This window comes from Doryrhamphus excisus, chromosome 21 (assembly GCF_030265055.1).
Source record: "Doryrhamphus excisus isolate RoL2022-K1 chromosome 21, RoL_Dexc_1.0, whole genome shotgun sequence".
Lineage (NCBI taxonomy): Eukaryota > Metazoa > Chordata > Actinopteri > Syngnathiformes > Syngnathidae > Doryrhamphus > Doryrhamphus excisus.
In genome coordinates this window covers 4,630,819-4,644,598 of record NC_080486.1, presented here as the reverse complement: position 1 = coordinate 4,644,598, position 13,780 = coordinate 4,630,819, and the positions used below count along the sequence as shown (strand labels likewise).

The 13,780-nt window shown below is 39.7% G+C and overlaps 1 protein-coding gene across 9 annotated transcripts in view; it reads left to right on the top strand.

The window, feature by feature from the left end:
* Positions 1–947: 947 nt before the first annotated feature.
* The window catches only part of mllt10 (MLLT10 histone lysine methyltransferase DOT1L cofactor), a 34,523-nt gene continuing 21,690 nt past the window's right edge, over positions 948–13,780 (top strand). For all 9 annotated transcript variants that reach the window (XM_058060028.1, XM_058060027.1, XM_058060025.1 and 6 more), the window contains exons 1-6: positions 948–1,318; positions 7,108–7,187; positions 9,598–9,652; positions 11,456–11,565; positions 11,633–11,736; positions 11,907–12,000. In XM_058060028.1, the coding sequence (XP_057916011.1) occupies positions 1,156–1,318; positions 7,108–7,187; positions 9,598–9,652; positions 11,456–11,565; positions 11,633–11,736; positions 11,907–12,000 (606 nt within the window). In that variant the 5' untranslated portion in view covers positions 948–1,155. The remainder of the gene's footprint in view (positions 1,319–7,107; positions 7,188–9,597; positions 9,653–11,455; positions 11,566–11,632; positions 11,737–11,906; positions 12,001–13,780) is intronic.

Below are 13,780 nucleotides of genomic sequence, written 5' to 3'. Positions count from 1 at the left end.
GAAACGGAGAGCAGAAGCTCGCTCCCAGGAATCGGTGATGCAAGCAGCAGCAGCTGAGTGCTTGGAATCGTATGTGTGTGTGTGTGTGTGTGTGTTCTGAAGCATCCTTGGCAACAGCATGGGGATGCTGTCAAAACAAAGCAGCATACTTTCAAGTCTGGCATTCTTTTTTTTAATTATAAAATGTATTTATTCTTATTAGTAAACAAAATGAAAGGCTGCTTACATTCCACTTGGCTTTTTTTTGTTACCGTGCCCATTCTTTTAGCCTTCTTACTCCATAATGAAATGCCATGATGATGTAAGAATGCAGCAAATATTTGCTCTAATTAAAAGCTCAAAAGAAAGTAATTTAACATTCAAGTAAATAAAAAAATGCCATTACAATACTTTTACACAATGACATGTACTTATGTTTTATTTTATTTTTTTAGGAAACCTTAGCATTTTGTTCTGTTTTATGGTAATTTGCCATAAACAGACCTTATGTTTTTATACCCATGCAGTATTATTTGAATGAATGAGAATTTAAAATATTGTGCAATTCAGACTAAGCGACCAATCACAGGCTCAGAAAATATTTGCAGTTTATTTTCTGCTTGACAATTTGTCAAATTTGATGAAATACTGAATTTGGATTTTGTTATTAGCTGTAAACTATATATACTTTAATACTAGTATTATAACTGTAATACTATTTATTTCCTGAAATATTTAACTGTGTAGTGAATCTCTTGAATATACTTTTATAATCTTTTACATATACTTGTATATAATTATATAACATATAATTCATAATTTAGCAGTCCACCGAGCAAAAGTGGAATTAGAGTGTAAACACTAATCTCGTTGTAAAGCACATGCACGTTAGCTATCGTTTACTTCCGGTCAGGCGGCACGCACAGCAAAGCGTCTTGCGTCATGACGCACTTCCGCTTCTTCTCGGATTCCCCCCACCCCCTTCCTCCATTACCTCAACATTGCGTCGTGAAGTGGATGTTTTGGTTAAAAAAATAGCGTCTAGAAGGGACGTTTAAAACATGGCTTTCCGAAAAAATTGGACTTATAACGAAGAAGCGGAGGACAGAGGGACACGTTAAGCGAAGGATTTGACTCGTCTTCATGTATTCCTCCACATGTCCTATTTCTTCGTAGATGGTCTCCGGCGAGCGTTGTTTGTTGGCGGCCGACGAGTTGTCGACGAGTAACATGAAGGAGATGATTGGAGGCTGTTGTGTTTGCTCAGACGAGAGAGGCTGGGCAGAGAACCCGCTGGTTTACTGCGATGGACACGGCTGCAACGTCGCTGTTCACCAAGGTACGGTAGTAGGCTGGTAGCTCCCTTGCTAAGGCTAGCAGCTAATAGTTAGCTTCGCTATAAGCTAGGTCGCTAGCCTGGCGCAAGGTTATGGACCGTATCTCTCAATGCCATGTTTGAGTGTCAGACAGCACAATTGCTTTAATCGTGTTCCATTTTGTCACATTATCTGATTTTAACACATATTTGAGACATTTTAGTGCTAAATGTTATCTTGACGCTGTGACATAAGAACGAGACGCTGTCACAATGTTGTTAGTGGAGGCAGCGAAAGCGGCGTTCACTGCCAAAACCAAAACAATAACATCACCGTGTATGTGGGTGTTGACTAAATAGCTATATAACATCGATCAAGTTGTCAGACTGCTTTGAAACAGCCTGCGCTGACTCATGGAAGCTAGATGATGGCTTGTGTTTACAAATGCAACAGAGAGCCATGTGGGAGGCTGGGAACTACATGTCAAAATGTCAAAAAAAGCTTCTTTTTAACAGATGGCTTTCGTGGACCTTAAACAATACAGCTGCCAAGCATTGCTGCAATAAAAAAAACAACTGCTGAATCAGCTATTATTAACCAAGGAAGTGTACTTTTGTTGTTATTACGTTTCAGTCACATGCAACATACTGTATAGCATGTCAAGCATATACACTGCTAAAGTTCGGGATGGATATTAATCTTATGGGTGTAATTTTACAATTAACCTAAGTACAACGTAACCCAATTTGACCTCTAAACCTTTGAATGCACACATTTAATTGTTCATTGTGTAAACCATTAGTCGACCAATAAATTGACTCTTCCAGTCTCTCGATTTCGATTTCAACCTGACACTAAAGCACTGAGTGCTTACAGCGATCTGCGTAATTAAGCTATTTCTCCGATATTCATAAGCATTCTTAATAAAGGCGGCAAATTCAGACCTAAAGTCAAACTATACACAACTAAAAATGGCAGCACCCTGTTTATACAAAATAAGAACTTAGAGGCATAATACAATCAAAAGGGATCATTTAAACTATAGCAAAGCATGCTGGGAAATGTGTAATCTGCACATTCCACCGCTGCAAACTCTTCCGGGTTACGTGGATTGTGATGTTTATGTGTTAGTACAAAATACTGTAACTTTCGCCCGAACAATAACCACGTTTACATGAGTGTTTTTTCTCTTTCCGAATGACCTTTCCAAAAGCAATGATATACATGGAAAGGAATATTCCAATTTCTTCTTCTGTTGTTTATTGGCGGTTGGCAAGCAGCTTTCGTGTTTTACCGCCATCTGTGGAACAGAATGTGGAACAGAATCGCGTGTCTACATGTGTAGAAGAAGAAAAACACCACAAAGAAGAAGGCACCCTGACAACTTTCCGATTGAGCGCTTACAAGATACCTCAATCGGATTGGGGAAAGGAATATTCCACCCCTGTGAATCCGATTTATATATTCATTCGGATTGGCACTTTTCTTTCGGAATGAGGTGTATACAAAGGTTACATTCTTTCCGTTATTATATTATTATTATATTTGGGTCCATGTAAACGTGGCTATTGACAGAATAACGACAAGGTAGTTGATCAACATTTATCAAAACAACATAATGAATGGACACAAAATGCTAATTTCCCTCATGTTGTATTTTGAAGATTGGATTAAATCCGCTACCACCATGAGATCCAGATCGGGCCGATGTGGTTGTCGTATAACGTTCGTAGCTCTGGGCCACACTCTGTAGGTGCGGTATTGTGCCTCAAAGCTGGTTGCCATGCAACTCCCGCCACTTGCAAGAAGAAGAAAACGCAGCACCACCATGTCCGTGGTGTACCGTGGAGAAGTTAGTTTCATGTTGGATTAATTATTGACCACCCTTGTTTCTTCAGTTTCTAGTTGCTAGATATCATCTCTTAAACTCTTATGATATGTTGTTATTATCATAATATATAGTTGTGGTTTTTGTCTATGTATTTTGTTGGCATGTTAGCCCCAGTGTGTCCTCAAGGTGTACGCATAACGGGAGTCACAAACCCAGCGTAGCTTTTTCGTAGAATGACTGTAATGCAGTCGCTCGGTTCATAGAACACGCACAAATGATGAACACTTACATAATTAACTCCTTTCTTGGTGTCGAAATCGGTACCCAACTGGGCACCCACTGTGCACTCCATGCTGGCCAGGTGCCGTTCATGTGATGATGCGTTCAAGTGCACTCAATAGCTGTTAATGCAGGAGATACAATACAAAAAAATCATGTCAATTAACATGGTTAATGTGTATTTCAAATGCTCTGCTTGTATTAATATTATTTAATGTGGAGCTCTCAATACAACAATGTATGGTCATGTTTTGTCATTTATGTTTTTGTTAATAAAATAGGGTAAAAATTGGCATATTTCAGACATAGTTTCAAATGATGATGGGTTAATTAGGTAATTAATTTTACAAAATTACATCTAGTAATATTTTGACATACAAACCCTGAATCAGTGCCCAAAACATGCCTAGTTGTGTTCTATCTGCTTCAAAATATACACTAATCAATATTAATATAATGTGTATACCCCATTGCATCTTGCTTTGTCTAAACCAGGGGTCTCAAACTTAATTTACCTGGTGGCCACCGGAGCTAGGTTCTGGGGTGAAGCCGGGCCGCATCAGGTTTTCAAAAAAAAAAAAAAAAAACGCATTTATTAAAAACTGGAAAAGAAATCAATAAAAAAACTATCTTCATTTTTTTTCTTTTCAACTTTTTCAGTACTTTGGTTCTGGTTTTCCACACTAAAATATCTGATAAAACATTCCACTGTTCTCAAATATCTTAATTTTTATTTTTCTATACACAAAATAAGATACAAAAAATAAACAAATTAAGAATAAAGACAATAAATCAATCAGTAATAAATAAGTAAAATAATAATAAAACAGCAAATAAGAAAAACGTAAGAAACCACATACAGTTGGTAGAGAAATTATTTTTTTCAGATTCAAATATACAGTATTAACAGTTATTTAACCTTGAACATGAACATTAATGAAACTTAATAATTTGACCCAATTAGCAAGTTAGCATCCATCTGGGAGCAGCGTTGTAACTTTAACAACATGTTTGATGAGATGCTTTAACTTGACGTTTTATTCCAAATCATTTCCTGCATTTATGACCCAGTGTCATAAGCCTTTAGCTTCATTGCTAATCCAAAGCAAAACAGGACGGGGTAACGGGGTAGGGTAACAGTGTGGGCGGGGGAAAATCATGTTAATTGTGTCCGGTGTGCACACAGCTTTAAGCTGTCATTTCAACATTAAACTTTGGTATCAAGGTGGGGGCCTCAAACTAGCGTCTCACGGGCCGCAAGTTTGAGACCCCTGGTCTAAACCCATACAGAAACAGAAAGGTGTAATAGAATGTGGCGCTAATTAGCCAAATACAAGAGTTAATGGCATCATATCTGCGTCAGTGTAAACGAGACGGCCGCTTAAGACAAGCCTGAGGGTGCTGTTGCCACATTGATGCATTCCCGTGCTTTAATTGTATAAAAACTATCATTTAACTATCAGCATGTAACGGCAGAGAGGAATGTTTTTGGTCGTGTGGCCCCCGCAAGGTGCCGGGCGACATTAATGGAGTACAATTTTTAAGCAAACAACTTTGAATCACCGTGCGAGAAACAAACATTTTACAGTTCATGGCAGCAATTAAACGAACCACCCGCTGCCAAGGGCCCGCTTATAATGAGTATGAATGTAAACATTGTTAGCTGTGCCGAAACGAGGAAATTGCACATAATGGACTAATGCTGTCAGCATAACATTCTGCATGGAGAGTTTGGGGTTTATTTTTCACTCCGTGTACCAAAGCACAAGTGGCTGCTAGTTCTCTTGCTTGGGAGGAGACTGGGGTGACATAGCTGAGAAATATATCACGTTGTACGTCGGAAAAGCAAAACTCAAAGGATCCTCCGTGCACTTGTTTTCTCACGTTATGCTGTTGTTCTTTTTTGTGTTTTTCTCTATTGACGGTATGCTTATTTAAACCAAAATACTTTCAACCTGTGCCACTTTGTGCTTAGAATTTAGCGGCTTCACTTTCTCACTCTCAGGAGTTAATTAAAGAAATAATTGTTAATAATTTTGCAATCTATTATTAGCGAAAACATTTTGAAATACAAGTGCTTTGGTGGTATTCCGGTCACTAGGCAGCAGTAATGACAAAATATATACATTACATTAACACTATATGAAGTCAGCCATGGCATGTTAGAGTGGGGAAAAAATTCTCCTCCCATTCTGTGTGGAAGTGGTTAAGTTTTGACTTCTCAAGTTTAGAATAAATAAATTTGAGGCTGGGCTGCACGGCGCGCAGACCTCACAGCTAGGAGGCCCGGGTTCAATTCTGCCCTCGGCCATCTCTGTGTGGAGTTTGCATGTTCTCCCCGTGCATGCGTGGGTTTTCTCCAGGTACTCCGGTTTCCTCCCACATTCCAAAAAAAAAAATGCTAGGTTAATTGCAGACTCCAAATTGTCCATGTGAGTGTGAATGGTTGTTTGTCTATATGTGCCCTGTGATTGGGTGCCGACCAGTCCAGGGTGTACCCCACCTCTCGCCTGAAGACAGCTGGGATAGGCTCCAGCACCCCCTCGTGAGGATAAGCGGAAGAAAATGAATGAATGAATGAAATTTGAGGCTTAGTGGTTAGTTCGCTTGGCTGGACGGTGGTCGAGTGGTTAGCATGTTGGTTCGAATCTCAATTTGGACCTTTCTGTGTTGAGTTTGCATGTTCTCCCCGTGCATGGGTTTTCTCTGAGTACTCCACCCCCCCACCCCACCCCCCCCACCCCCCACATTCCAAAATTTGGAATTGGATGGTTAGCTCGCAAGCTCGCAGCCATCTCAAGTCCCTGCAGCATCAGAGTTGCAAAAGTTGCAATGTGGTGTAAACAATGAATAATAGTCATGCCAAGGTGACTCTAGGGGTGTTATTTCATGTTTACAGGGCTCTAACAATGTTACAAATTGTATTTATAAAGTCATAAACAGGTATTTATTCGCAATCTATGAAAATATTTTGGTTTGGAACCAATTAACTGCTATAAACAAGGGACGACTGTATATTAATTAATAAGTCATGCTGTTTTTCAACAGTTTTTCTATCCTCCTAAGTATGAAAATAATATTTAAACAAGAAATCTAACGTCACATTGTCGTCTGGAACCAATTAAGCGCAATAAACAAGGGTTTACTGTATTTACAATCTGAAGGCAAAACTGTAAATAATTCAAGATATATTGACCATGTGAGCTTTGTGGCTGTGTGGAGCCATAAAAAGTTAAATTTTCTGTATTATAAATATCTTTATGTTTGCATGTGTGACGTCACCACAGTTCTTTCTCTGAACTCAAGGACCTTTATGCACTTTGGTTCTCAGAAGTCTGGATTATAGCTGTTTTGGATTTGGATTATGGGCTCTGGTCAGATCAGAGATAATCTAAAAATGTGTAGAGGTTGGCTATTTATGTTGCCTCCCATCTGTAGTCCAACTTTGAAGTCCTTTTCGTTACGACTGAAATGAGGATACAAAGTGCATGTTTGTTTGATAAATCATTAATTAGTTACCTGGTTTTGCAGCAGGAGTAATATACATTTATCAACAAAAATACCTCTTCCCATTGTTTCTTATGTAGAAAATGCCCGTTCTATCTGCATTATATTAAATGATAGTGATATACAGTATGGGAAATGTCGCTGCTTGTGTGAAATTCCACTTGCTGAATCTGCTTTGTCCTCCACTCTCTACAGCATGCTATGGCATCGTGCAGGTGCCCACTGGTCCATGGTTCTGCAGAAAATGTGAATCTCAGGAGCGGGCGGCCCGTGTGGTGAGTCTCGCATTCCACGTAGTTGGTCATTTATGCATAAATTACTGGAATAACTCGACTAGGGCTGACATTCAGTGTGGGATGGTCATTGCCAGATTTGCATAATTGGATATAACATATAAAGCAAAACAAATACTGTAATTCCCGGTATATTTGCTGCTACTCTTTTTTGGATGGATAAGTTCTATTCTATTACTAATCATTTCAATAGTGTGCTGCTTGCGAGTCAGTGAGAAAACGGTAAGGGGGGGGGTTGGTGAGGTTGTCAACCCATTGGAAATCACAGGAGGTCATTACTGAGTATAAAAGTGTGACTCACGGAGTCATCTCTGACAAAGAACACGAAACTCATCACACAGCAACTTAACACTCAAAAGGGAAATATTATATAATTTATTCAATGTATTTTATAATACTAGGAAATTTGCTATACAATTACAAAATGAGTTAAAAATAGAACAATTAATATTTTCCCATAATGCATTTCAATGGTGTACAACAATACCATCCCAAATAATGCATCTGATTGCTGGGTATATTTATTAATATTTGTAGGTTGAATATATATATACACCATATATATCCTGATATTTTTTCCACAAGCTAATTTTAGACAAAAGTCAAAGCCAAACTTGACCAAATGCAAACAATCTCATACAGAAAATGTATTTATTTTTAACACCAAAGTGGAGTAAAAATGTTTGCCATATCCGACTGACTCACCGCAAGTCTGTGAATGCATCCCAAACCGCATTCTGACTTGCTGATTGGATGACCAAGGGAAGGGGTCAGGAAGGGGGGGCGAGTGTGTGTGTGTGTGTGTGTGTGTGTGTGTGTGTGTGTGTGTGTGTGTGTGCAGTTAGACATGAACAAGACGTCTTGAGTGTGCTTACCCCCACCCCTAACCATGAATACGTTCCCATACAGAAAAACCTCTGCAGAAAATAGAATGTTAGGATGAATATCGCTAACTACTATACTGTATTATATATATATATAATGTGTACCAGATCTATTTGTGGATGCCCGCCACACACAAATCTATGGGAAACACTCATGACTAAAGTTTCAATAGGCTGGCAATACCAGCTAAAGTTGTTAAACTTGACGACAGCTTTTATTGTTTCTAATGAACTAATGAACTTTATTGTGACATTTCTGTTTCATTACTCCTTGTTCTTAATCTCATGGAGTCCATATATACTGTATAAGGCAGGGGTCTCAAACTCAATTTACCTGGGGGCCACTGGAGCTAGGGTCTGGGCAAGGCTGGGCCGCATCAGGTTTTCCCCCCCCAAAAAAAACGCATTTATTAAAAACAGAAAAATATACAAACTTTTTCAGTGCTTTGGTTCCGATTTTGTACAATAAAAGCTCTGATAAAACATTCCAAATTAAGATATTTATCTTAATTTTTATTTTTCTGCACAAAATAAGATGAAAAATAAATAAACAAATCAAGAATAAAGAAAATCAATCAATCAGTAATAAATAAATATAATAATAATAAATAAACGGCAAATAATAAAAACTTAAGAAACCACATATAGTTGGTGGGTAGACAAATTATTTTTTTCACATTAAAATGAACAAAGCATTATTAGAGCCCTGTAGACATGACAAAACACGACTATAGTCACATTTATACTCATTTTATTTACAACATATTGCGCAACTGCAGGGTCTTGAGACACATGCTAACTCGCAAACTAGAGACCTAGCGACCTAAACGGTAGCCTTCAAGTTATTTCCTTTAAACTTAAATAGCCAAAAACCTACCACTTCCACACGGATAGGGAGGATAACTATAACAGTTATTTAACCTTTAACATGAACATTAATCAAACGTAATAATTTTTTCTGGGTACATAATACCATATAGCATCTATATCAAAATTGCGCGGGCTGCACTAACATTTAACCTTCATATCAAGGTGGGGCTCTCTAAGTAGTGCCGCGTGTTTGAGACCCCTGGTATAAGGCATACAAGTATGAAGAATGAGTATGAGAATTGCAACTTGCTGTAGATAGTGGCTACAGTGTGTGTGTGTGTGTGTGTGTATAGCTCCAAGCCAAACGATTCAGCCATTAAGATATTTGGAAAGCAGTTAAGAGTGATTTATTTCTTGATGGGAATGTGGACTAAGACCACGGGGCCCAACTTTTTCTTTTTTTATCGACAATGTGTGAACTTTGACACGGAACAGAAAAATATTGTTGGGAAGAGAGAAAGAAAGAAATCATCGTCGGGGGGTGTGGGGGGGAAAGTCAATCTGCCCATACAGGCCACAACGATACATTACACTTGACATGCCTTTGTGTCACACATGCTGAAGCAACACATTTTTATCCCACACGTTGTCGCGATAAAACCCCGTCTTACCGGGTGTTTTCTCCTTTTAACCCGCAGAGATGTGAGCTGTGTCCCCACAAAGATGGCGCCCTGAAGAGGACGGACAATGGAGGTACGGCGCGTCACGTGAACGCACACAACATACGCGCTCACAGCTCCCCTTGTGTCGCTAATTGCGTGTCGGCAGCAAGTTAAAGGGGTGTGAGTGTGATGTGTGTGTGTGTGTGTGTGTGTGTGTGTGTGCTACCTTCTCTGTACTTCTCTCCACTATGTCTTTTATGAGTGTGTGTATGTTTATGAGGGGGTGGGCCAAGTTGGGTATAGTGCGTTGCCTGTGAGGAGTCTCCTTGCTGGGTTCACCGGGAGGTCAGCTTGGTGGAGACTGTAAATATTCTGTGCGTGTGTGTGTGTGTGTGTGTGTGTGTGTGTTGAATCAGTTAGAGAGAGGCACAGCTGTGGGATTGTGTCCAGGCCTGCAGGGAGGCATCATGACAACACTAACACACACCGTTTTACTACTTTCTCCTTAATTTTACCCTTCCCACGACCCCTCTCTCTATATTGTCCTTTTCCTCTCGCCCTCTTTTTTTTTTTTTTCCCCCTACATTTTCATTATCTTGTCCTGTCAGTTCCCCTTCCTCAGCTTGCTGGACTGCGTGCGACATGTTCGGCGTTGTTCAACTGCATTTACATAGCGCCGATGCGTAACAAATGCGCCATCAAGGCGCTTTTCACACAGAGCGGGTTAATGACAGTCTTCAGAAATTATAAAAATAAAGTTTGCCGCATCGCTAACATTTATAATCATTATGTTTTGCAGCTAAAATATAAATTAATATTATTGTGTTCAATCTGCATACAGCACTAAGTTGGTATTGTTTAGTTTACCTGGCCATGGTTCTTCTCAATGTCCCTTGAATTTGAACCACAACACAAAATGCATTGACAAAAGTTCACCATCCAAACACATTGGACTTGCTCCCATCACATTTGTCTAAAAAGGGGCTTCCGTTGTGATGAATTGTTCGCCCGTAGGAGCAAAGCCGTGCCGCTTTTATAGTCCTGTTTTATAGGCCTCTTCCAGATTCTTGGAGGGACTTCAAAACAACAACATGCCCCATTTCACACCCGCTGCCTTCTTCCCTGTCCCGCCCTCTTGCCCTGCTCCCCCTGTCCTGCCCGCTGGGTCAAAGGCAGGTCACGGGTTCAACTGTAAGTTTAAGCCTGTTTTTGTTTCCTCTGCGGGGGGAAAAGACAGACACCTCCTGCATGGCAGGAGGCTCCCACCTCCATCTGACCTCCCGCTCACCTTCTTCTGCTCCTCCTCAATTTGTCATCAATTCTGCTGTCAGTTTGTCTTCACTGACAGGCAGCTGCTGTGTGTGTGTGTGAGTGGCACAATAAAGAGCCCTTTAAATTAATTGCGGCAGTGTGAATTTAAACATGAAGCATTCGGTTCCCTGGCATTCTTTGTTAGTCTAGCTGTGCTATTTAATAATAATGGAAAACCGTCGCTGAGATAGAATTTCTAGGTAATTCAAGGTCTGCTCGGGTACTTACAAATTTAGATAAGTTTGCTTGCGGGTTGTGCTTCCCTTCACCGATGAATGAAAAGCTTTTCATTGTATTCCACACCTGCGTCTGATGCTATCTGATAGAAATAACTTCAGATATTTTGCGTGCGTGTGGCGACGGTACAGTATGAGTGATCTGTCAAGGTTCATTTGTTCAGCCCATGCAAAATTTCCCACTTTCGAGTGTTGCAAATGAACTCTAACCGACCATGGAAGGGAATGTAGTTGTAAGCACGAGTTTGTTATGTGCAAGTCAGTCAACAGATACTACAACCTGGTCTGCTTGTGACATAATGAACATGTTGATTTTTTTTTTTTTGCCTCGCTTTCTGTTGTTACAGGCTGGGCTCATGTGGTGTGTGCGCTTTACATACCCGAAGTGGAGTTTGCAAACGTGTCAACCATGGAGCCCATTGTGCTTCAGAGTGTCCCCCATGATCGCTACAACAAGGTAAGCGACCACACGTTGAAAGCACCGTTACGATTGTCTCCTTTTATCGTTTGTGTTTGTTTTACAGACATGCTACATCTGTGAGGATCAGGGCAGAGAGAGTAAAGCGGCCACTGGTGCATGCATGACCTGCAACAAACACGGCTGCAGGCAGGCCTTCCATGTCACATGGTGAGACTTGCTCACATCACATTAACCTCACCCGGTCAAAGGAGATTGCTACATCGTTTCACAGATTGGTTATGCCCTCCCATTCCCCTTTTTTTTTTTTTAAAAAAAAACAACATTTTTATTTGAGGTTAAAAGTACATTATTCTGCCCACCCCCCATTTGTGCCACAGTGCCCAGTTTGCAGGGTTGCTGTGCGAGGAGCAAGGGTCGGATGCCGACAACGTGAAGTATTGTGGTTACTGCAAATACCACCACAGCAAATTGGTAAGTGGCCACTTCTGTTTGCCACATAGTACACAAACACAGCTCTGGCAAAAATCCACATAGCAAGGCAAGATTTTTTAGGTTCACCGTGAATGTGAGGGGATTTGTAAATATAAGCGAGTCATCATCACAAATGGCACATTTTTATTGCACTTTTTTTAGTGTGATTTTGTTGTTGCTCACTTGCTTGGATTTGTTGTTCTAGACAAGCTAGTTTGACTTCTACTTTGCTGTTGTTGCGTATTATTTGTGTGTTCTAACAGTCTTTATGGATATGATTATTTGTAGAGATGCTCGATATTAACTTTTTAATGATATCATGATATTTAATGTAATAGCTTTAATTACAGATACCAAAACTGGCAGCAACTTCTCCCTCAAAGGTTAGAAGACGCCTTACAATTATTGCATATTTTTAATTTGAAGGCAAAGCTTGGAAATAATTCATTGTGTAATCAATAAAAAAAAAAAAACGATACCAAAATGAAAGGTCAGTGATATTATCAGACATCCTTAATTACTTGTATGTTGCTATGTGGGGGTTTGCATCCTTCGGAGTTAGTTATCAGGTTTTGTTTTCACAAGCAAGATGGCATAAAGCCCAGAATACACATGTTCTCCTCCTCCACCTTTTTTTATTTTGTGAAAGACTTCCATTGTTGCACTCTGTTGCCTTTCAATCTTCACATTCATTCATTTTAATGTAACGCTGTTCCATCTCAAAGAAGCCTCTTCTCTCATCCTGTCCATTTTTTTTCCTCCTCCCCAACCACAACCCACGATTGCATCTTTTTCCCACTCAGGTCAGAAAGGCTGTGTGTCTTGCAGAAGCGGTGGATGCTTCTTGCTAGTGCACTGGCTTGAATCCTGTGTCATCACACCATTCAGTACACTGGCAAATAAAATTAATTTTAAAAAGAGATTAATCAAATAAATGCTTCAAAATGCCCATTCACTTGACATTTTGTCTGAAATGCTGTTTCTTTCCCTGGTTCAATCTGCCCAACCCTTCTTTCACATTAACATTACCTTCTATCCACCTGTCTTGTACCCCCATTGGTCCCGGCGGTCATCCCTCCATTCTTTTGAATTAATTTAAAAATGCGAACAATTTGATTTAATAAGCAGAATTATTAAGTCAGTCAACAATTAGTGAATGTTGGTTTTTCTCGAGCTGTGGTAAACATGAAAAGATGCGGCAGGCCTTTTTAACGTGAGCGCACATCAGTGATATTCTGTCATATTGATTATGTGCAAATGGTTTTGGATGCTGGAACATAGCGTTGATGGAAATGCTGGAATTGTATGCGTGACTGTACAAGAATGATTCCGGGATGAGGAGAGCAATGTTAGCGGAATGGGTTTCATAGATTATGACGTTAAGAGAACAGTGTGTCTGTTATTTGGTGACAAGATTATGGTGGATGTTGAGGTTGTTGTAATTTTTCTCTTTCAAAGTAAAGTAATTCGATAATAAAGATTGATTTAGGAAGTAGGTATTAAATCTTATGAACTGAAGTTAATCTAATCTAAGGGACGGTCTATCAACAGTGACTTTTTGTTAAAGAAAGGTGTAATCATGTGACCGAGAGAATGAGTTGTAAAATCCAAGGTTCTTTTTTTGCGTATCAAAAATAACATCATAGTGTTTCCCAGTCCCTTCACAAGATTTGTCCCTAGTTCCTTTTGTGATTACTCGCTAAATATAGCGACAAAGTCGCTAATTGGGCAACCAATCCCTCTCTCCATTTTCTGCGTTGTAATGTGTTTAGGAATGAAG